Raw genomic sequence first — 24,646 nt, 5'->3', positions numbered from 1 at the left:
CATTCCCTCTAGTTCCCTGACTTGTGGCCAACTGAGGAACAGAGAAACCTGAGCAAATAGTATGCAGGAGGAAAAAGAGGTTATTTTTCTTTATTTATGGCATTCCCTATCTCAAAAAACAATTTGAAGTGAGAAAAGACAAATTAAACTGTTGAGATTTAACAATTAAAAAGGGGGTATTAAGCTACTTGTCCTTTTTAATCATTAAGGGGGTTCTGTTCATTTTGGTTTCAGGCATTTTTTTTTTGTGAAAGGGATGATCATATGGGAGAAAATAAGGATTAGGGGCGATCTGCAAATGTCAACCACGTAATATATGAATGCACAACTGAGAATTAGCTATGAAAACTTTATTTAAAGGAAAAAAAAGAATCACAAGAAATATATGAAGGAATTATTAAAACTGCTAAACCTAGTTCCTCTAAAGTTTTCAAACTCTACATAACACATTAGGCACTCATACAAATAAAAATCTTGAATCTTAATAGAAACTGACCCTTTCATATTGAAGGTTAAGCTGAGCCTTTTGACCAGGTTATTAAGAGTTGGCACATTCATATTCAGAGCTCTGAAAATAGAAATAAAAACTAAAAATACTGGCCTTTTAAATCCTTTTATAATAATAACTTTTATTATTATATAATAATTTATGATTTAATAACTGTATTAAACTAAGTTATTTCATAGCAAAATAATAACATACAGGGAGGAAAACAACCTGTAGGTATAAAAAACAGACCATCCAGGATAGGATCTTCTCTGTATTTTGTTTTTGGGTTTTCTTTTTGTTTTTGTTGTTGTTGTTGTTGTTGTTGTTTTCTTCTCTGCATTTTGGTTCATGGTTCCCAAATCTGACTGGCCATCAAGATCCCTCAGGAAGAAAAGTGTGCGTCTGTGTGTATATGTGCATGCATGGGCGCACACGCACTTAAATACAAGTTTCTGAGCTCAACTCCCACAGATTCTGATTTAGCAAGTACAAGTAAAGCCTGGGACTCTGTACACTAAAAAAGTTCCCTGAGGGAGTCTAGTGATCAACCATGTTTTAGAACACCTATATTAATAAATTTCTTTTTTAAAAAAGACTATTTTACCTCTAGTCTCACTTTTAATTCTGACTTATTACTAGGCAACAAAATAGCCAACTGCAAACCTAACACTATGATAAAGGTTTACATGCTTTGTGTCCTTTAATCATCACAACAGCCCTGTAATACAGGAAGACAATATTATTCCCATTTTACAGATGAGAAAACTGAAGTCCATAGTAGTTACTTAACAAAATTACTCAAGAAGCAACTAGTAGAGGCAGGATTCAAAGCCACACTTAGAACTCTCCAAAGCCTGCCTCTTCTGGAAGCAGTATGGTACAGTAGAATAAATCATGGCTGTAAGTAGCTGATTTTGAGCCTCAGCTCTGGTATCTTTTAGACATTTATCTCTCAGTTTTGTCTGATTCCTCATCTGTAAATAAGGTTAAATAATATCTATCCTTCCTAATTCACAAGGTTGTTGTGAGAATCAAGATGTGCAAGCACTTTCAAAATCATGAATAGTTACCAAAAAAGAAACTATTAATGGGGGAGTTGGAGAATACTGAGAAACAGCACAACACAGCAAGTAGTTAAATGCTCAGACCTTAGAGCCAGACTTCACGTGTTTGAACCCAAGCTCTGCTATTTTCTGGCTATGTGACCTTAGGAAAGATACTTAACTTTTCTGTGCAAAGGTTTCTTTGTTAAAATGGAGATAATAAAACCAATCTCAGAATTTTGTGAAGATTAAATGAATTAGGGGCGCCTGGGTGGCTCAGTTGTTAAGCGTCTGCCTTTGGCTCAGGTCATGGTCCCAGGGTCCTAGGATCAAGCCCCGCGTCCGGCTCCCTGCTCCGCGGGACGTCTGCTTCTCCCTCTCCCACTCCCCCTGCTTGTGTTCCCTCTCTCGCTGTGTCTCTCTCTCTGTCAAATAAATAAATAAAATCTTAAAAAAAAAAAAGATTAAATGAATTAATGCAGCTTAAATGCGTAGAAGTGTCTGTCACATAGAAAGCACTCAAGTGTTAAATGTTTAGAATGCATCCACTTTGTGAACAAAGCATTACAGATCCAAAAAAAGAGTTCAAATATTTAGTGACAGTACAATAAAGCCTAGAAGGTGCCAACATTTTCTCTCCTTATAGAAATCTGGGTAAATCCCTCTAATTTGGGAAGTAAACATTTTGAGTAGTTTCAGTTTTCAAATAAAACTATGTGGCCTCCAAAATGCTTCATTTGTGCAAATACATAAAATCCTTGTATCTCATTTTCACTTTATTTTAAAGAATTTTTTACCCCTTTATCTGAAAATATCTCGCTTGATTTTTTAAAAGTGATTTTGTTAAAGTATCACAAGCTTGCCAACAGTTTTTAGACAACTTTTCTTTGCTTCAAACATCCCTCTATGGAATTTGACTTCTAATTCAAAAGCTAACGGAGTAGCTTACCAGAGGAAAAAAATGTAACAATGAGCTGGATCAAAAAAAAACTGTATAATATGTCAAAAGGAAATAGCACTAGTCCTAAATGAGCTATTTACTAAGAATAACAAAGAGGAAGTGGTGAGGGACTAATCCTCACAAAAAGAATATAATTTAATAATGCTCTAACCAATTCTTGTACCAGATTAATTTATGGTCAGGTCTGCAGCTGCAGATAGAGTCAGAGTCTGAAACAAAGTTGGCACCTCAATAAGAAATCACAGCTGGCAGTTATCTTAAATTTCCAATATGCAACAGGAAATGTTGCCAGTGATTCAATAGGTGACAACCCTTTCCATTTTTTTCTTTCTTCTGAGTTGTCAACAAACCGAAACAAAAATGCTCCAGAAGCTCTGGTACTAGCTGAAAGTTAAACATAAAAATTCCACTGCAGTATTTCAAAAAACAGCTAGAACAACTGAATCTGGGCAGACACCAAATAAGGACTGTTTCTGTCAACATTTATACAGTGCCTCCTGGAATATGTTAACTGTATGGCCTACGAGTGTTTCTGTAATATAGTTATCATATTTTCCACATTCTAATTACCTTAAGTTTCAATACTGAAGATTCATTATAAATTTCAAAACATTACAGGTACCTCACAGTAATCCACAAAAAATAAAATGAAAAATTAATTTTAGATAAGAGAAACAGATATCCAAATAAAGAGATGGTAACTATATTCTATTCTAATACAGTATTTAGAGGCCATATATAACATCTTATTCACAGTAAGCATTCTGAAACCAGCTCAGTGAATCAAAGTCTATATATATCTCCCCCCAACATTTTTACAACGTTCCCAACTGTGCAACTCAACATTGAGAGGGGGTTTTCCAGACACACCTCTCTGGCAATGTTACTCAAAGCTTCATCTTCTGCAGAAAATCGGTCTTTTACAGGTGTCCTTTTCCTTCCAGAACCAGGAGTCCCCATATTGCCTTCTTAAGAGTTTTTTAACCGTGAAACGTGATTTCACTATTTTCAGCCCTGAAATAAACAGAAACAGAATTAACTTAAGATGTTTCTCTTTGTACCATTTTAAAGCTCCTTTATACATTCACTTTTAGAAAAGAGAAATTATATTTATGTATTTACATATAAATTAGTCACCAAATACTTTTTCCTCACTATAAAATTATTCCAACAAATTCCAAAATATTTAAATTTATACTAATTATTAAACCTCCCAATTCTTTTTTACCATGCTACCCACAGACAGCAACCTCTAAGAATGTGTTGTAGGGGAACCTGGGTGGCTCAGTCAGTTGAGCCGCTGAGTCTTGATTTCAGCTCAGGGTTGTGAGATCAAGTCTGGCCTCGGGCTACAGGCTTGGCAAGGAGTCTGCTGGAGATTCCTTCCCCCTGTCTAACCCCCCTAACCACCCCCACCCCTTACCCCTGCTCGCATGCTCTCAGGGACGCACGCGCTCTCTCTAATAAATAAATAAAGTCTAAAAAAAAAAGAATGTGTTGTAACATTAGCCTCAGAAAACTGCAGTCAACAGTAATTCTACTTAACAGTTTAAAATTACTACAGCTATTTCTAAAACTTATTTCCATCCCAGAGCAAAAAACATTTCAGCAAAGTCATCCATTCTAAAGCTTTGAAAGAACATATTCAAGAAATTTTAATACAGAACCTCACACTTACAAAGATAAGTTGGCTTTTTAGTGTAATTTAAAAAACAATTCCAATTAAGCTATTACCACATAAAAGAACAAATGAAGATTTATTATTCTGCAATTAACAATTACCAACACTGTCCATGCAACAATGTCTGAGTGCCTGTTACCACCAGGTACTGTGGAAAGTGCCAAAGATACGGTGACAAACAAAACTGATGTAGGCCAACGACTAAGAATATATCTTGGATCTATTACTGTTGCTGTTATTATGAAAGAGACCCATTTTTACAAAAAAAGAGAAGAAAAATTCATCTGCCAGGATTTAATAAGGATAGTAAAGATCATCTGGCCTTCTAAACATGGGGTATTTGAAATTAAAGATACCCATAAGAAAATGCATTTGCATGACCTCCCTCTCTCCTATACACATTCCTGAGTACAGCTCATTTAGCAAAATACCCATTAACTTAAATTTTTTTTTCCTAGCTTTAACAAAATAAACTGGTGAAATTTCATTGCACCGTGAGTCACAAAGGAATTTTCAAATAAGTTTGCCCCAGTAGAATGAACTATATTAAAACTCCAAGTGACTTTAATGTGTTGGAATTTACTTGTTTCAGGCAAAATAAAACAGAACCACTTCATCAATTCACTCTTCCAAAGAAAGTCTTCTCCAATGAAAATTCAGGCCATTCCCCTCTTATCTGATACCATTTTTTATTCCCACATAGCTGGCATGCTATGTTTGTCAATCACAGAATGAAGACTGATGATAGTTCATTACTCTGCCATAGAAAATCTATCTGGATATGATAAGAAAGGACTCCTTCAAATGGAAACGAAAAGAAGGAATGTTATGTCTGAAAGCAGCAGCCGAGAAGTCCCAGCCACAAATCAGGACAATTTCTGAAAAGCTCAGTGTTGTTTTTTCAGAAGTCTTCCATCATCCTCACCCTCAGCATCACTTTAAAGATCATACACTTAATAGTAACGATGTACAAGTATTAGTCACCTACTGAGAAAAAAGCAGCATGTAGTACTTTTCAAAGACTGGAGTGACAATTTAACTGATGCACAGTAATATCACCCAATATTTGCCCTTCAGCCGGCCTTCCAAGGACACAGTCAAAGACATTTCACAAAGACAGGAAACAAAAAGACGCATTTTCTAATTCCAGGAACATAATAACAGTTATAGAAGAAGAAATAAAGATTTTATCAAAGTTTAACAGTGGTTTCGTTAGGAGGAAAGAATTATGGCTGCACTTTTTCTTCTTCTTGATTTTCTAACATTCCAATAACATTGGGGAGAAGACAGATGCATCAATCAATCAATCCAGATCCAAGACTCAAAGAATAAAATGGCCCCAAAGTGGATCACACCCAAATTAGGCACCATATGGTATACAGCTGAGACACACTATCTGAAGCCACTGCTGATGGCACTCTTTTGAATGGATTTCTATCTCCTCTTTTTCCATAATCCATTTCCTTCTTTCTCAAGAACACTGCCTTAAACCTCAGGATACTTCTAGCACACAGATTTACAAAGAATTATCTTTCCTTAAAGACGCCTCAAAACAAAACTGTTTCAACAGGCTCCAGGATAGCCAGCCCTGAGAGAAAGATGACAAGAAAAGAGACAGAGGCACAGGATAAGCAGGAAATGGGAACAACCTCCTGTCCTCCTTGTCCTTCTTGTCCTATCCACAGAGAATATCTAGGGGTTTACATGACTCATTGGCCAGGTCCTGTCACCTTTTTCAGGTGCACACGAGGAAGATCAACCATTACCTATGTCAAAAAACAATCCAATGTTTTTGAAAGAATTACATGATTTGTATTCTGTAGGCAGACATCCTTACTAATATTAGAAAAAGTAAAAGGTTTTCGGCTCCTAGGCCATCTATCTTCAAAATGACAAAAATAAGGATATAGACTCAAAAGGTGATCTCAAATAGATTATTTCCAGTTTCTGATCCTAAAGGACTTTCAGTAAATTGCTACCGCAAGGAGGTTTCCTCAAGAAAAAAAAGAATACTTTTCTTCAGGAGCCGTGTTAATCTTTTCCAGCTTTTCCTTGGTGGTATTGACCAAACTAAGAGCTAAACCTTTACATCCACTGACAAAAACAAAACTGCCCACATTTTGTCAAGTCCATTACCCAGACAATGTCAAGCTGATTTTCTCCAGATGGTTTGTCATTAAGGATCTGTCTACCTAAGGGAAAGACGGGAAGTACCTTCAAGGATGTTGTGAAATAGCAACCTTCCACGATAGATATATCAACAAGGCTTTCTTTTCTCTAATGAGCTTCTCACATAATACGTTTCTGAAAAATAGGCACTTTGCCACATTAAGTGGCACTTCAATCATGATACTGTTCACTCTTGTGAGAACAGAATGGGTATGTAATAATATATGTCACATTCTAAATATAGCACACTTAGAGAGTTCTGTCTGGATCCCAACAGTTGCAGTTAGTTCTCTATATCTGAGTATTTCATCATGGGGGAACTCAAAATATTGGCATAAGCCTCTGCATCAGAGTCGTCATTACAGTTAACACTAGCCTATGCACTAAAATATTTGGTCTTTATTCATCAGCAAATCGCAGTATCTGGAATGGCACTTAACTAAAGACTGAGTGGGACTGCAGCTGTTGCCACTGGACCAAAGTTAAAGTGAGAGGATCTGAGTTCAACTGCTGCACTGCCCTTTCCCCTACCTGAGGCTTGGTTTCTTCACTTACAGAGCAGACACAACAACTGTCTGCCTATCCAATATGGTTAATGGGAGCTCAAGTGAGTTCAGGTAAATGCAAGCACCTAATAAACTTAGAAAGCACTCCATAAATATTTCAAGTGCCTTGAATTAACTACCTCTTTTACATATTCAGCTTATGAAGTGGACAAAAGGGCAATCCTGGCCTTTCTTTACATTCTCATACTTTTAACTGAACTAAAACATCCTCAAGTTACTTTCTCCAGCATGCATTATGTGATTATCATTAGCAATGCTAAGAATATTTGCTGAAGCATGGAAAAATCCAAAAAAAAATAAAAATACCTTTAACTATAATCATTACACTATGTAGCACATTTACATATTAAAAAATTAAAAAGAAGAAATTTTTAAGGTATTTTGTGGCATTCAAAGTCTATTTTTGAAAAATCCAAATGAATATACAAGTTTTAGAAGTGTGGCCTTATAATGGGAGTTAGTTCTCTCATGAGAACACAAGTGGCTCAGAAGATAGAAATCATTAAATGGTACACTTAAGATCTGCGCATATCTTTTTTATCATTCTTTTTTTTAATTTTATTTATTTATTTGACAGAGAGAGAGCACAAGCAGGGAGAGCGGCAGGCTGAGGAGAAGCAGGCTCCCCACTGAGCAAGGAGCCCCATGCGGGATGGGATCGTGACCTGAGCCAAAGGCAGACACTTAACCCACTGAGCCACCCAGGAGCCCCAAGTACAGTAAAATATTAACAGTGGAATCCAAGTAGTAAGTACACGAGTGTTCATAGTAGAACTCTTTTCAACTTTTCTGTAAGTTGCAAAATGTGTATAATAAAGTGCTGGAAAAAAATAACTAGTTGAGGTGGCGCCTGGGTGGCTCAGTCGTTAAGCGTCTGCCTTCGGCTCAGGTCATGATCCCGGAGTCCTGGGATCGAGCCCCGCATCGGGCTCCCTGCTCTGCGGGAAGCCTGCTTCTCCCTCTCCCACTCCCCCTGCTTGTGTTCTCTCTCTCGCTGTGTATCTCTCTCTGTCAAATAAATAAACAAAATCTTTAAAAAAAAAAAAAAAAAAACTAGTTGAGAAAGGTAGATGACTAAGTGAACAAAAGATAGGAACTGATAATTTCAATAAAAAAATCTTGATTTGAAAACCAAAAAGGAAGGTAGAGGTAATCACAGTATGGACGAATACCAATAGTTATGTATACATTAGAAAGATTATGGGCAAAGGAGAGAATGCCTCAATTGCTGGTTAGAAGAGAAAAAAATGAAGGGGAAAGGCAGAGGTACGAGCAAAGCGGTAGGGGAGGGAAGGGGGGGTGGGTAGGCAGGAGGAAAGAATTAACACTTAAAGACATCAATTCCTGTAAATAGCTGAATGAGGACATTACGCAAAATGAATAAATCATTAACAGAACCTACAGAAAGAATAAAAGGTACATCTAGAAATTGAAGCAAAGTACAAAATGAAAATATGTATATGTGAGGCAAAACTGGAAGACCTGGCATAACCTGAAAGGTAGATGTGAAACATAAACTAAATCTCAGGAGAATATGAGAACCTATAATGGTTAAATTAAACTCATATTTTATAAAATATAATGCCTATAAAGGGTCAATGAGAACCTGTATAATCCCATCTCCAACTTCCACATTCGGTAGTCCTAAGAATTAACAAAAATGTTTCTTAAAGTCTCATATTTTGAATACATATTATTCTCATACACCCAAAACAATTGATAATTTTTCCATTTCCTCCTTTCATAAGATGACATGCCAGTGGTTGCACTTCCTTCCTAGCTAACCGTGTTTAAATAAATGAACTCTAACGGGCTGTATGTTCGACATGATTTACAATACTATTTTCAATAACTGTGCAGAACCCAAATTAGGAAGATGTGCTCTTACCCAACAACTGTATTCTCAGTATGCCCTGAGAAGTAAACCATTTTCTAGTACCAAATTCCCTCCTTTCCCTATGCCTTTTAAAAAGTATCTCCGTGTCAACTATACTTAAAAAAAAAAAAAAGAGAGAGAGAGAAAAAAAGAAAGAATGAACCTCAGGAATGTGTGTATGAACATACATTCAGAGGATGAAAGGAAGGAAGAGAGAAAATTACATATGCTGAGGACAGGTCAGACTTAAAAGTGTGCAATAAAGCAGAAAACAGGAAAAGAACAGAAGTACTAGGGAGAACAACAGAAGCTCAGGCAGCAAAGAACAAAGATAAAACCAAAGACGAGGGAGAAGTAGGGAAGCATGTAATAAAGATGTGATTTTTTAATGTAATTAATATGAAGAAGGTTCTAAAATTAGAAAATTACTATAAAATAAAATACATACCTTTAAATTTTGTTTCCAACAAATATGTACTGTGAATTTGCAAAGCACTATGTACATTTGGCTTATAAGTGGACAAAAGAGTAAATGGAAAAATTAAAATGGCAAAGAAAAAGTCAGAGAAAAGTACTTATACTATTTCTATATATCCTTTCTTAATGGTGTTCTCTGAAACACGAAAGCTTTTATTTTGAGGAAGTCAATTTACCTATTTTTTTCTTTCATTTCATTTGATGTCATTTCTTTTTTTTAAGATTTATTTACTTATTCTTTAGAGAGAGAGAGAAAGAGGGCAGAAGCAGGAGGGACAGAGGGAGAGGGAGAATGAATCCCAAGCAGATTCCACGCTGAGCACAGAGCCCAACACAGGGCTCGATCCCACAACCCTGAGATCAGACCTGAGTGGAAACCAAGAGTCCAATACGCAACCGACTGTGCCAGCCAGGCGCCCCCATTTGATGTCATTTCTCTTTTTTTTTATTAACATATAATGTATTATTTATTTCAGGGGTACAGGTCTGTGATTCATCAGTCTTACACAATTCACAGCGTTCCAATGTCCAGCACCCAGCCACTGATGTCATTTCTAAGAAGGCACTGCCTACCCCAAAATCTCAACGATTTATTCCTATGTTTTCTTCTTAGAGTTTTAGAATTTTAGCTCTTACCTTTAAGTCTATGATCCATTTTGAGTTAATTTTTATATATGGTGTGAGGCAGGGTACCAACATCATCCTTTTGCCTGTGGATATCCACTTATTCCAGTAATGTTTGTTGAAAAACTATTCTTTCCACAACTGAATGACTTTGGCAGCCTTGTCAAAAACCAATTGACCATAAAAATAAGGGTTTATGTGTGGACCCTCAATTCTGTTCCATTGATCTATCTACATAAATCTATATATATCTATAAATAGATATAGATATCCTTCTGTCAGTATCACACTGTCTTGATTACTACTGTAGCTTTGCAATAAGTTTTAAAATTGGGAAAAGTGTGTCTTTCAACTTTGTTCTTTTTAAGATTTTACTGGCTATTCTAAGTCCCTTATATTTCCATATAAATTTTAGGATTGGCATGTCAATTTAAAAAAAAAAAAAGGCTGCTGGAATTTTGATAGGGATTACACTGAATCTATAGATCAATTTGAGAAATATCGCCATCTTAACAATATTGATTCCAATCCATTAACATGGGATGTCTTTCCATTTATTCAGATCTTTAATTTCATTCCACTATGTTTTGTGGCTTTCAATGAATTCTTATACTTCTTTCATTAAATTTATTCCGAGGTCAAGTAGATATAAAAGTTTCTACAGGGACTCCTGGGTGACTCACTTGGTTAAGCATCTGCCTTCTGCTCAGGTCATGATCCCAGCGTCCTGGAATCGAGTCCCGCACTGGAGCCCGCTTCTCCCTCTGCCTACCACTCCCCCTGCTTTTGTGCCCTCTCTCTCTCTCTCTGACAAATAAATAAATAAAGTCTTAAAAAAAAAAAGTTTCTATAGAGTATAAAATGCTATGGAAATATACTGTATCACCAACACCAAAAAACATCTAAAATCACAATAAGCAAAAGAGAAGGTAGTAAAGTAAAATTCAGAAGTAAATCCCGTGGCTAAGGTTAATCTTAGTTGAGCCATGGGTGGGCTGGGGAATTGCATATTTTCAAACACAAATATAATCCAACACTATACCTATATATTTAGTGGGAAGGCATTTTTCACTATTTCCAATTTACTAGATATGTAGCAACAATAAAAGGAACTGAAAGTCCTTTTACTGAATTATACAAGGCTGTGTTTCCTATCTGGGGTATAGAGAATTATTACTGAAATATTTCTTCCACCAAAAGAAATGAAAATCAAAACTAACATGACAGAAGCAAGTAACTAACTTCTGTTACTAATAAGAAAATAGAAAGAACCAGAATTAAGTCCCAAAGGAAAAAAGAACTTAAACTAGCCTTAGACCTTAGGCTCTCCTTCTGATTAAGATGAACTCTATTGACAATACTTGTATTAACTATATTCTAATAACAAAAATAAAACTTAGACTATAATGCAACAAGAGGAAAAATTACATTAATAAATATGATCTTTTTAATTTTTTGTTAATCTATAGTAAAACCAAAAATAAAACTGAAAATGACCCAAGTTTACAACAACAGCTTTAAGTCAAGGCCAGTCAACATGATGTAATAAATTGTGGCAGGAGAAAACTCATAGGAAGGAAGCAAAGACAAGGACACATTTGATATTATGCCTATAAGGTGCAAAAAGATAATAAAATGCCATGTAAAGTATGACTGCAAATACGTAAAACTTCATAGATACGAATAATGAATAAAGACAATACGTATAAAAAGAATCTTCCTTTTTCTTAAGTTTTATATACTGTTGATAATCACTTTACCAAAAATGATTTAAGCTAAAATTTACAATTATGGGCTACTTCATAGTATGAAAATACAAACTTACAAGAATAACCAACTTTGAAACAATATTAATGAACTGATAAAGGAGAAAGATTCATTTGGTCTGTCAGAGCAATTGCAAAGTAGGACTATAAAAATTTACGTTGGTCATCTCTGGTAAAACTGTAATTTCCTAATAGATTTCATAGTGACCATCACTTTTAAAGGCATAATGACATTTTAAGTAAGTGAAAAACACATTGCTAATTTTAAATAGAATGAGCACCACTGGATTAACCTTTAAAATTAAAAATCTAACTTGAATCAACAGGTCAAAATTAGAAAAAGAAGCAAGCATTAATGTCCTCTAAAGTCCTGGGGGAAAACAACAATTTTTAAGTCTACAACTTTTTATTATCAAAGCAAAATCCTTTCAAATTATCAGCTTTCCCTGAAGACCTCTATTCTATGAATCCTTCCACCCACATAGCTCACTGACTGGATAATAAAATAGTGCCATGAGATACTTTTACAGCATAATGGGAGAAGCCAACATTTCTCCTCTCTTGAGCCATGTTGGTCAGGTTTGTGTAGCTTAAACCTTTCTTAGAAAGGGCAAAGTAATACTCTGAAATGGTAGGCAAGATACCAATCAGGCCCATAAAAGGAAGTCAACAAGATATAATGCAATGTAAAGTACAATGTTCACAAGGAAATAATTAGAGAAGAGCGCCAAGCTGACAGCACAGCTGTGAGAGTAGCTAATCCAAGTGCCATCCAATCTAAAGCCACATGCAATGAGCTCCACTTTAGATGCATGACTTTGCTCAAAAAAGACCTAACATCAACATTTGGGTAGCTCCTTTTTATACAAATAAAGACAAACTGACCATCCCTCCTCCCATACCTGCTCATCCACCACAGCCTCACACAAACACACACACACACACACACACAGAGAGAGAGAGAGAGAGAGAGAGAGAGAAAGATATCATTAATAACTTTGGGTAGCTCCTTTTTATACAAATAAAGACAAACTGACCATCCCTCCTCCCATACCTGCTCATCTACCACAGTCCCCCCACACACACACAGAGAGAAAGATATCATTAATAACTTCCCAGAAGTTAAGGACATAAGTTTCCAGATTCAAAGGGCCCACAGAATGCTCAACACAAGTCCTGAGTCCATACCAAAGTATTTTATAGTGAATTACCAGAGTGAATTTCAAACACTGAAGACAAAGACGATTTTACAAGCTTCCATGGGTGGGAAAATCAGGTTACATAGAAAGAATTAACAATTAGAATGGCTTTAAACTTTTAAAAGTAATTCTGGAAATGAGGCACCTGGGTCACTCAGTCAGATGAGCAACCAACTCTTGATTTCAGCTCAAGGTCATGATCTCAGTGTGGTGGGTTCGAGTCCCACATAGGGCTCCCTGCTCAGCACAAAGTCTGCATGAGATGCTTTCTCTCTCCCTCTCCCTCTGCTCTTTCTCAAACAAACAAACAAATAAATAAAATCTTTTTTTTAAAAAAGGTAATTCTGGAAAGAGGACAATCACTGTATTGATGCCTTCAAACTCCTGAAGGAAAACTACAGACAACCTATAAACAGCCTATGCCCAGTCAAACCATTCTATTTCCCATACTTGATGATTCAAGACATTTTTAGACATTTGAGGCCTCAAAAACTTACCTCTTTTATGCCCTTTGTCAATAAGCTACTAGAAGATATACTTCACCAAATAAAAGAGAAAAATCAAAGGAGTAGTTTATTGCAGAGTCAGCCAGGGACTCGGGTTCCTTTCCTCCCGTGACTACTCCTTTACCCCTGCTTCCCAACTCGCAACCGATAGAGATGTGAGAGAGATATACACCTGAATTGTGTTAAACCACTGAAACTTGGGAGTTGTTTAAGTTGGTTAGTCTATTCTGACTAACAGACACAAAAAGGTGATAGAGCTATTCCACTTTTCAAAACTGAACCACATATTGATTAGAAATACACGTATGGAGAGTGGGACGGCACAGTTGGGCAAGGAATGGTCCCAAGAGAGCGATTAACATGTAAAATGGCATTGTGATTGCCTGAGAAGGAAGGCACACATTAAAGAATATGTACAGGAACTTCTACGATAATTGTAATGTTCATTTCTTGCCTAGGTAGTGAGACACAGATGCTCATTTTATTGTTCTTCCTCAAACTGTATTTTTGTTTTATATCTCGCCATGTTTCAGAAATAACCTAATTATTTTGTTCAAAATAAAATAGATACATAGGATGAGGCACTTGAAAAAAAATGTTGGAGCATTTGGGAAAAAAATAAGGTGAAGAGAAAACTAAGCGAAGAAAGGAAACCCCCTGGCAGCCCCCCTGGAAAAACTAAGTTAAACAAGAAAGAAAACAATCATGGTACAATACTTGGCTAAGCAGTAAATAATATTTATTTAGTTATAATGAAAACACCAACTATTGATTTAAAATTGCAAAACTGGAATGTTGCAGAGAGGAGATGAGGGGAATAATGAAGAAACAGAAAATTAACAATAAAAACCACCAGTAATATTTAGTTAACTGCACATACATGTTTTTCAAAGAGAAATAGGTTCATAAAGTATGTGCTCTTTTGTAAGATACTTCTTTTAACTGCACATTCATGTTTTTTAAACAAAAATGGGTTTATAAAGTATGTGCTATTTTGTAATCAGCTATGGCAGACAGACTCTAAGGTGGCTCCCCACCATTATTCCCCCTCCTTCTGTTCCTACCTTTGTGTAAACACCTCTCAAAGATGTGGCCAGGACTTGTGACTTGCTTCTAACCAACAGAATATGACAAAGGTTATGAGATGTCATTCCCATGATTATGTTACATTATATAAGACTAGCCAGCTAGCCAACTTGCTCTAGGCTCTCCTTAATGATTTGACCAAGTGGTCATATCAGGAAATTCCACAGGGCCAAGAAATTCAGGTTGCCTCTAAGAGCTGAGAGCAACGTTTAGGAGCTTGAAGACAGCCTCTACATAACCTTTAGTTATCCTAAAGTAACCTTTAGTGAGCAAGAAGCTTCAGTCCCAAAACCAGAAATAAATTAATTCTGCCAAAAACCTCAGTGAGCTCGGAGATGGATTTTTATCATGTAAGTCTCCAGAAGAGAATTCTGCCCAGCCACACACAACACCTTGATTACAGCCTCATGAGACCCTATGCAGAGGACCCAACTCAGCCACGCTCAGACTCCTGCCCCACAGAAACGTAGGATAATAAATGTATGTTGTTTTAAACTCTAAATTTGTGTAACTTGTTACACAATACAGAAAACAAATGCAACAGCTTTTAAAACTTTGGATTAAAAAAAAACCTTTGGATGAATAAATTCTGCAAAGGTACAGGGATAAAAAAATCAACACATACACACATATACAAAAGAGCTGCATTTCTATACACTAGCTATGCACAATCCAAAAAGGAAATTAAGAAAACAATTCCATGTACAATAACATCAAAAAGAATAAAATACTTAGGAAAAAATTTAACCAAGGAGGCTTGTACACTGAAAACTACAAAACATTGCTGAAAAAAATTAAAGGAGACATAATATAAATGGAGAGCCACCCCTGTTCAAGGATTGGAAGACTTAACATTGTTAAAATGTCAATAATACCCAAAGCCATCTACAGATTCAAGGCACTCTCTATCAAATCCTAATGATATTTTTTGTAGAAATAGAAAAACCCATCCTAAAATTAAAATTCATATGCAATCTCAAGGGATCATGAACAGCCAAAACAATCCTGAAAAGAACAAGTTGGAGGTATCACACTTCCTGATTTCAAAACTTAACTAGAAAGCTACAGTAACCAAAACAGTGCCTTACTAGCATATACCACAAACAAAAATAACTCACAGTAGATCAAAGAAATAAGTGTAAGCTAAAACTACAAAACTTTTAGAAGAAAACATACACAAAAAGCTTCACGACACTGGATTTGGTGATGATTTCTTGAATATAATGCCAAAAGCCCAGGCAACAACAACAAAAAGTAGATAAATTGGACTTCATCAAAATAAAAACTTTGTGCATCAAAGGACAATATCAAGAGAAAAAAAGTGACCCACAGGATGGGAGAAAATATTTGCAAATAGTACATCTAATAAGGGATTAATCTCCACAATATATAGAGAACCCCTAAAATTCAACAACAAAAAACAAACAACCCAATTCAAATACGGGCAAAGGAATTGAACAGATATTTCTCCAAAGACAGATAAATGGCCTATGAGCACATGAAAAGATGCTCCACATCACTAGTTATTAGGGAAATACACATTAAAACCACAATGAGACACCACCTCACATCCATTAGAATGGCTATTATTTTAAAAAATAATAATAAGTGTGTCAAAGATGCAGAGAAACTGGAACCCCTGTACACTGCTGGTAGGACTGTAAAATGATCAGCCACTGTGGAAAACGGGCATGGCAATTCCTCAAAAAAGTGAACACAGAATTACTATATGATCAAACAATTCTACTTATGGGTATATGCCCAAAAGAAATGAAACCAGGGACTCAAATAGATATTTACACACTTGTGTTCATAGGTAGCAGCATTATTCACAATTTGGTAAAAGCTAATTAAGTGTCCATCAACAGACAAAGGGATAAACAGAACGTGGAATATACACACAATGGAATATTAGCCTTAAAAAGGAGTTAAATTCTCATGCATGTGGGCGCCTGGGTGGCTCAGTCGGTTAGGCATCTACTTTCAGCTCTGGTCGTGATCCTGGCACCCTGGGATCGGTCCTGCATTGGGCTCCCTGCTCGGCAGGGAGTCTGCTTCTTCCTCTCCCTCTGCCCCTCCTCCCCACTCATGTTCTCTCTCTCTCTCATAAATAAATAAAACTCTTTAAAAAAAAAATTCTCATGCATGCTACAACTTGGATGAACCTTGAGGACATTGTGCTAAGTGAAATAAGCCAGACACAAAACAGAAATATATGATTCTACTTATATCAAGTACTTAGAGTAATCAAATTCGTCAAGACAGAAAGTAGAATAGTGGTTGCCAGGTGCTGTGGGGATCAAGGAGTTATTTTTTAACGGGTGCAGAGTTTCAGTTTGGGATGATGAGAAAGTTCTGGAGATGGATGATGGTGAAGGTTGTACAACAGTGTGAATGTATTTAACACCATTGAATTGTACACTTAAAGATGATTAAAATGGTAAATTTTATATTACATATATTTTAACACAATTTTTTAAAAACCCCACTTGGATGGATAACAAAGGGTGAGTTGGGTAAGACAGGCAGACAATGACTCTCTCATTTCTTTGACTATCCACTGAGATATGGCAATATCCATGACAGGGGAAAAGACAGCCAATCTAAAACTGAATTTTTTTTTTTTCTATCTTTAATCCTATGATCCTTGGGTCACTTTACTGAAATCCTTTTTTTTTTTCTTTTTAATAGCAACATGTATGCTTACTAATTGTACTCTTTATTGTTATAAATTACTTAAACCATTTAACAGAGAAATAAATATTTTAACATCCTAGTCCTCTGCATACAGTATACTCTATTTTACTTAGAAACAGCCAAAAAAGTGCTCCTGGCTGTTAAAATGTTTCAACTTAGAAAAGTGGGGGATATAGAAAGAATAACAAAGTGATCAGAACAAGTAACTTTAAAAAGAGTTTCCTAAAACAGTAAAGTTATATCAAAACTAGTTAAGATTTTGGTGTTCATAATGAAAAAACAACTAAGACATACAAGGTTCAAAGTGAAAACAATGAAAAGACGAACTACGATTTTTTAAAGAAGGGTTTTAATAGTTCCCTTCTGAGGAAATAAAAACAACCTGATACACATTTGTACTCCAAAGCTTTTCCACTCTCTCTGTTCTGCACAATCTTCACCTCCTTTTTTTTTTCTTTTTTTTTTTTTTTTTGGTAGAGAAAGGCTGAGACTTGAGACAGGCAAGGGATAATAGGAATAAATCAGATAATAGGAATAGAAAAAAATAAAAAGGGAAAATACTCCAGTTTACTTTTTCTCCTCACACTCAATACAGTACTAAGTACATCGTTATTATCAAATGCAAATAATCCAAATTTCTGAGGGCAAGGAAAAACTAAATTTCTTGGAGTTACAACCTAATCTAAAGCAAAAAAAGGAAACCATCTGCAGCTTTGCATCTGTAAATTAAGTTTGCACTGCATGAGGAATTCTTCCAACAACCTTGACTGTAATACAAGGCTGCAGTTTAATATGGTGACAGGAACCTTGGATAAATGGGTAGAGTACTAAGCCCTTTAAACAGTTTTCTAGCCTAAGCAGTGAAATCAGTTAAAGAACTTTAAACTCAAGGGCCTCATTCACTGAGTATAGAAAACACCAAGGTTTTCATGAGAAAGCACATGATACAGAGGCAGCTGTGCTGGGAGATAGCATCTGGTAACAGCCTCGAGTTATTTTTAAAGAGATAACTTCATGATAATGTACATGAGATTGTAGCAGTTCCATGGGAAGAAGAGCACGAGAATTTGGGAAGAAGCTAATTTCTTTGTACAAACTCAAAATAATCCTATAAAACAGCCCATCATTCCCAGTGTCCTTTTGATCCAAAGATATGTGTGCAAGTCTCTGAAGTGGACTAGTTCAACTAGGGCCATGGCCTCCCTATGCCAGTATCAGTAATGGTTTTCCCGCTGTAAAACATTTGACTGATCACTCTTAGACCCAGACCATAACATCAATACTGGTACAATCCTGTGCTCCTCCTTCTGCACATTCTTCTGAAATACTTTTCTCATTAGTTTTCCTTAATCACGCTCTTTTCTTAAAAAAGAAAGACAAAAAGAAAAAAAAAGATCCTAGGATATGCACGCTAAGCAGATTTTCACCCCAAAACTTAGCCTTAATCTTCTGGAGGCAAATGTCCTTTATAAGCTCACTCCTCTGTGGTTGCCACTTTTCCTAAACCACAGGCCTTCCTGACTGGCAGCCGGGCCAGGACAGATTACAGTTATGTGGTAGGTTCTGTCGGACGAGCTCTGACAAGGCCTCAAAATAGACCCTGGGCACCAGCCAGAGACACAGCCACTCACAAGTTCCAACTTCATCATCATACATTAGCCCCTCAGTACTTTTTTTTTTTTCCTCCCCTAGAATCTCTCATTTTCAAAGGGCAAAAGTTCCTGAGCCCCCCTCCTCCTGGTCATGAGTGAGCTGTATAATACAGAAATTAAACTTTTAAACTTTTAATTTGCTCACAAACACTTGCAGAATAAAAACTAACACTGTACCTACCCCCTGCCTTGGGATATGAATCCATCCATAGCACTCTGGTTTGCAAAAGGATTTTGGAATCTCAAACTCTACAGAGGTTTATTTTATTATGAATAGACTAGGATGTGGAAGGTAAAGGAAGACAGAAGGTGGACTATTTATTTTCTGTGACTAATAATATAGTAGCAGACTTCATCAGGGCAAGACGTTAAACTATACACAATATTTTTAATTGATATTGGTCATAAAATCCTAAAACAATCAACCAACTACAAAAGGTATTCATTTAACTATTACCCAATATATAAGTGAAGTGGTTCGTCTATAACACCAGTCTTCAAGCCACAGTATTTTCACCCTTACCAGTACAAACAAAATTAACCACCAGTCACTCTAAATGTTTAAATTAAGATTGCCTTATAAAATACACTTTAATATTTTTTAAAATGGAGAGGATAGAATACAAAGTAAGAGCTCCTTTCTCCTACAAGGTTGAGAAAGAAGTTAACTTCTATTATAAAATAAAATCCAATATAAGATTGAAACAAATTTATAAATCTTCACAATTTAAGGTCCAACTTTGCAATCACTCTTTCAGAAATATATTCCATATACATACTTATGGACTAGTGCAAAGATTTATATACTAGTTGTTCACTATAGCAACATTTGTAGAAAGCTAAAAACAACCTAAATGTCTGTTAATAGGGAATGGTAAAACAAATCATGGAAAATGAATAAACTGTGGTTCATCTACACTAGGCAAGACATCCAGTCTTTTTTAAAAATCAGATGGACACATGTGCTAATACAGAAAAGTCTCTAAGATATGTATCAAAGGTAAGAATGAAAAGTAGAAGAAAGTTCTCCTAAACATAGGTGATAATATGCAATAGAAAATTTGGAGAAGAATATACAGGAAACCATTCACAGTAGTTGCTTGGATTAGGGGGTGGGGGAGTGAGAAAAGGCTAGAAGTTTGTTGTGCAAAGGAAGCTTCCTTTGCACCACATAACATTTTCTTTTCAAATGTTTTATCAATTTTTAAAAATCCTACAAACGTCTACTGTACCCATGAAGTGGGCATTCTCTTTCCATGTATGTATGCCATGTCTTCTGTCTTCTCAACCATTTTTACTCTTATCTACTGCTCTCCCTACCACTAAACCAAAACAAAAGCATACACATTTAGCAAATCTCAGAGTTCCCCCAAGAAACAGAATCCTTTTCCATCCCCCCAACAGAATAAAGAAATAATAGAATAAACGAAAAAGTATAACTTATACTAAACCCTGTTTTTAGGCCCATGTTTGATTCCTTTTAAGTCTGGCCTAATTTCTTGTAGGGCAAAAAGTTTTAAAAGTAAAGTGCAATGTGCAACACAAAAAAATTATTTCCAAAGGTGTCTATCTAGTATCTTAAAAGGAGAAATGGAGAAAAAGGTAAAATTATTCTACTCACAGGGCAAATTCTGCTCAATCCCTTCCCTCTGAAGTTTTAAAAGTTGAGTTTTGAATAACGGTCATAAAGTCTATTAAGTCTATTGCAAACTGGATAAGGTAGTACATTTTCCTGGTTAAAGGTCCATTTCACCATTCAAAGTCTCCAGAAAGAAAGTAACTACCTAAAAGGAAAAGGCTATGAAATGGCCTCTATTTTGTAGGTGCAATGGATAGTGCTCCTATGGTAAAGAAAGAATTGTATCTCCTCTTAAATGATCCTCATCAACATTCCCAGCACGCTGCCAGAATTTTTTTTTTCTATACATCATCAATTCTGTTCCTTTTCACACTAGGAGCACAGTAAAACAATTCACAAAAAGCTTAGCAAGACACAGCTCTCATTTCTAGTAAAAATATGTTTTTGGTTTGTTTTTAGAGAAAAAGAATCTACTTGCCAAATATACCCTCCTATCACTTTTTTCCTTCATTATGGAGATGCTTAAATCATGACATAAGAAGGCTTCTCTTGCATATCTACCTATCAAGACTGTTACTTATGGTGCTTTCCACAAGGGATTTTCCAAAAGGGAATCTCTGTTTACTGGGAACTGAAACTCTTAATTAAGTCACTATTAGCTGGACAAAAATCAAAAGCAACATTAGGGAACACTCTGTATATAAGAATGAATATCCAAGAAAATAAGATGCCAAAATTTAGTCAAATAATTAAAGGAACCTGGTAAGCAAGACCAACTTACCATTACTTTATAGCTGATAACTAACTAAAGTTCCCTACAAATGAAAATCAAGGTAAAATAAGCTGAATTCCAAAAAGAAGTAAAAGAAAACAAGGCTAAGAGTATCAAGTTCTCTGTGATTCAAGGTTATTTTGCTTAACAATATTTTTAAAGCCAAAAATGATCAAATTACATTTCAGCAATAAAAAGTTATTTCTAGTTTACAATGAATTCATTCCAATAATTAATCACAACTTCAATACACACTTTCTTCTATAGCAGAACTTAGGTAAGAACTCAGTGTAGTCTCATTCCACATTTTTAAGGATTCACAAAATAGGTGAGGCCTTTCACTGAAAAGACTATTCTGTATACTGTAGATTCTTCTGGTAAACTTTTTTATACCTTTTCACTGACATTTATTTTGTTTCTAGACCCCTTCATTTATCTTCCCACATCTGGCAAAAAAAAAATAGAGTGGGGGAGGGTAAAATTAGAACAATTCACTAGGAACTATTTAAAGCCAAACACTCTGCAAAAGTTCAATTTTTATTTTCTTACCACACTTCATGACAATAAGTATTCAGCAACAAACCTAACAAAGCATAATACAACACTTCATATAAAATGACTGAAGGCATCTAAACAGGCAGTAACAAACTTCTAGCTTTCCTCTATTCCAATTTTAAGATCCGTATCAATGATTCAGAGTGACCTAACTTTCTAAATGAATCACACTTTCTGAAATTCTTACTGTAACTTGAATATAATACTAGATCATCATCTCTATATTTGTTAAAGAGAGCATGATGTTGGTTAAAAAGGGTTAATACTGCAAGACTTCCAAACCACAGCAAACCTCAAGTCTCTGCCAACTAACTCTTATCTGCAACACTGCATTCTCCAACAAATGCACCTGTATATATAGATTCATCCCCATATAAAATGTTATCTTGAAAAAAATGTTATTTTATATTATGAACTCGCCCACCCGTACCTGTTCACCATCTCTCTGGTTCCATTCATTGCATCCACGTTCTCTTCCCATTGTGATAACATAAAAAATTAGTGGCTACTCAGTTATTCTTACACATTATCTCTTAGTCAATTAACCTACTCTACAGTTTTTCTGTTTACCGCAGAAATGCTGAGTCATTAAATGGAAACTCAAAGAAAATGAGCTATAAACAGTTAAAGTTTAGGATACAATATTTCCCTATATTTCCCTAGCCGTGTCTCAGCAGCCTAATATTTGCATCTTCCACGGTGTAAAAGTAGAGCAAACACTTGAACTTTTTCCGTCTAAGAAAGGAAAAGAGGTGCGTTCCCTTATGTCCGCCTGCTTCCTGCTGGATATCCACAGGCAAGAGAAGCAGGCCTGACTGGAGCTGTATAACTTAACAATCTGGGTGTGAATAACACCCCATATTAGTCAAGCATTGACCCCGACACTCCTAGCAAGCGCCTGTTATGCCCGCGCTTCAGTTCGGGTCAAGGAAGAAAAAAAATCCCATAAAAATGCTACGCCCTCCACCGGCCTGACACCGTTCGCTGGGGTGCCGGGCCGGGGACAGAAGCGAGGGAGTGCCGCGCCGCGGGAGAGGAGAAGGAGCCTCGAGCACCGAGGCACAGGGACAGCGGCCCAATGTATTTTCTCCCACAATGGGAGTAACCCCTTCCCCTCGCGCAGACGGAGGGTACGCGTTAGAAATCAGGCGTGCTGCCGGCGAACGCGGTAGGCGGGGGGCGACCCCGACCCGAGAGCCCGCAGGGAAGCCCGTCCCCCAGCAGGGCTCAGCGGCGGCGCGGGTCGCACGGGCTGTAGAGGCCGGGAAGGGGGCCCCGGGACCGCGGGAGGGACGGCCCTTACCTGTCCCTGGGCGCGGGCTGTGGCTGTGGCGCCGCCCGGGAAGGGCCGGGGCGCGGGTCGGCAGCCGGGAGCCGGCCGGGCGAAAAGCGAGGAGCGGAGGGCGAGGGGCGCGGACGGCGAACTGGGTCCCAGGCTCCAGGCCAGGGAGGCTGGGCTGGACGCGGCGGCTCCCGGCGCCCGAGGCCGGTCAGTCAGTCACGCCGGTGGCCCCGCGGCGCGGCGGCTAACACAGAGACAGCGGGAACCGGCCCCCGGGAAGAGCCGCAGCCCGAGCGGCTGGCGAAGGAGGCGGAGGAGGGGCGGGGCCACAGGGTCGGTGACCCGCTCACCCGGAAGCAGTTGCGGCCGCGGCGGCGCGCGCTGCGGGACGGGCAGGATCCCGGCCTGGCGGAGGACGGCTGGCTCTTCCGCGGGTAGCGGTGCGCCTCTCCGGGAGCGGTGCTTCCGCCGCGGTGCGCGGCCACTGCTAGCTACCGGCGCCGCGCTGGAGGGAGGGTGGCGGGGTGCGACCCCGGTGGGCGGAGGACCGGGTGCCCGGAAGGTGAATTGAGGTGGGCGCCCGCTCGCGGCTGCACCTGCCCTGGTCGCCCCTAAACTGTCCGGCCTAGTGGGCTTGGGTAAGTGGGCCGGGGCGGCGGTTCCGGCTGTAGAGAACGAGTGTGCGAGAGCGAGTGGGTGTAATGGCAACGCGAAAAGCCTTGTTTCCAAAATGAAAACGCGTGATTTTAAAATGATTTCCGGAGAAAAATGCGGCGGAGTTGGGGGGTGGGGTGGATGGAGGGACGTAGAGGCCGTTAAATATCTGCTAGACACGGACGTGTCATTCATTCCAGAAGTGTCTCTCGAGACTCAGCAGGTTCAAGGCGCTGGAGAAAGGCCAGGGCCCAGCTCTTTGGGAAGCTTACCTTCTAGTGGGGTAGAGGGATTTAAGCAGACAGACGAGGTAATGACAGATTGTGGTGAGGCTGTGCAGGAAATACATAAGAATGATGTGAGAGATTGTGTGGGCGAGACCCCTTTTTCAGGATAGGATGGCTAGAGAACCAACCTCTAGAGGGAAGTGATAGTTGAGCAGCTTCCTGGGGAAAAGGCACGAAATACACTTAGCCACAATTTTATAGACAGGGACTACAGGTTCCAGAACCTGCTTGAGTAAGCCCACGGATTCCATGTGAAGAACCTGTCTCTAATGCCTTCTAAGGGCTGTCTGTGTGCTGTCCACCCTTGCAATTTCACAAGGCTTGCTCACCGTTTCGAGTTGATGGAGCCTGGGAATATGGCTCTCTTAGCGGAGGTTCAAGGCATGAGTTAGGGAACGTTGGTCTCCAGACAGAGAGACCAACGTCAACAGGCGCTTCCGGGGGAGAATTACACCATCAGCCTTGAAAGATAAATTCTTTAACCTTTTACCATTTCTTTTTCCATGTCACTTTTTCTCAGACCCATGAGTAAACATTAAAACTATTATTTTTACCTGGGATCAAGAGGAGTTTGGGGCACCTCGGTGGCCCAGTCGGTTAAGTGTTTGCCTTTGGGTCAGGTCATGATCCCAGGCTCCTGGGGATCAACCCCCGGTCAGGCTCCCTGCTCAACGGGGAGTCTCCTTCTCCCTCTCCCTCTACCCCTCCATCCCGTTTGTGCTCT

The 24,646-nt window shown here is 38.0% G+C and overlaps 1 protein-coding gene across 8 annotated transcripts in view; it reads right to left on the bottom strand.

Moving 5' to 3' along the window:
• LRRFIP2 (LRR binding FLII interacting protein 2) overlaps positions 1 to 24,441 on the bottom strand; it is a 109,464-nt gene extending 85,023 nt beyond the window's left edge. For 2 of the 8 annotated variants that reach the window (XM_032409020.1, XM_032409023.1), the window contains exons 1-2: positions 23,003 to 24,429; positions 3,365 to 3,508 (exon numbers count right to left, since the gene is read on the bottom strand). In XM_032409020.1, coding sequence (XP_032264911.1) covers positions 3,365 to 3,454 — 90 coding nt within the window. In that variant the 5' untranslated portion in view covers positions 3,455 to 3,508; positions 23,003 to 24,429. Of the gene's footprint in view, positions 1 to 3,364; positions 3,509 to 23,002 lie in introns of all 8 variants that reach the window. The other 6 variants (XM_032409024.1, XM_032409018.1, XM_032409019.1 and 3 more) reach the window with 6 other exon arrangements.
• Between the last annotated feature and the right edge of the window lie 205 nt (positions 24,442 to 24,646).

Source organism: Phoca vitulina, unplaced genomic scaffold, assembly GCF_004348235.1.
Source record: "Phoca vitulina isolate PV1807 unplaced genomic scaffold, GSC_HSeal_1.0 scaffold10, whole genome shotgun sequence".
Classification (NCBI taxonomy): domain Eukaryota; kingdom Metazoa; phylum Chordata; class Mammalia; order Carnivora; family Phocidae; genus Phoca; species Phoca vitulina.
This window is presented reverse-complemented; position numbering and strand designations above follow the sequence as displayed.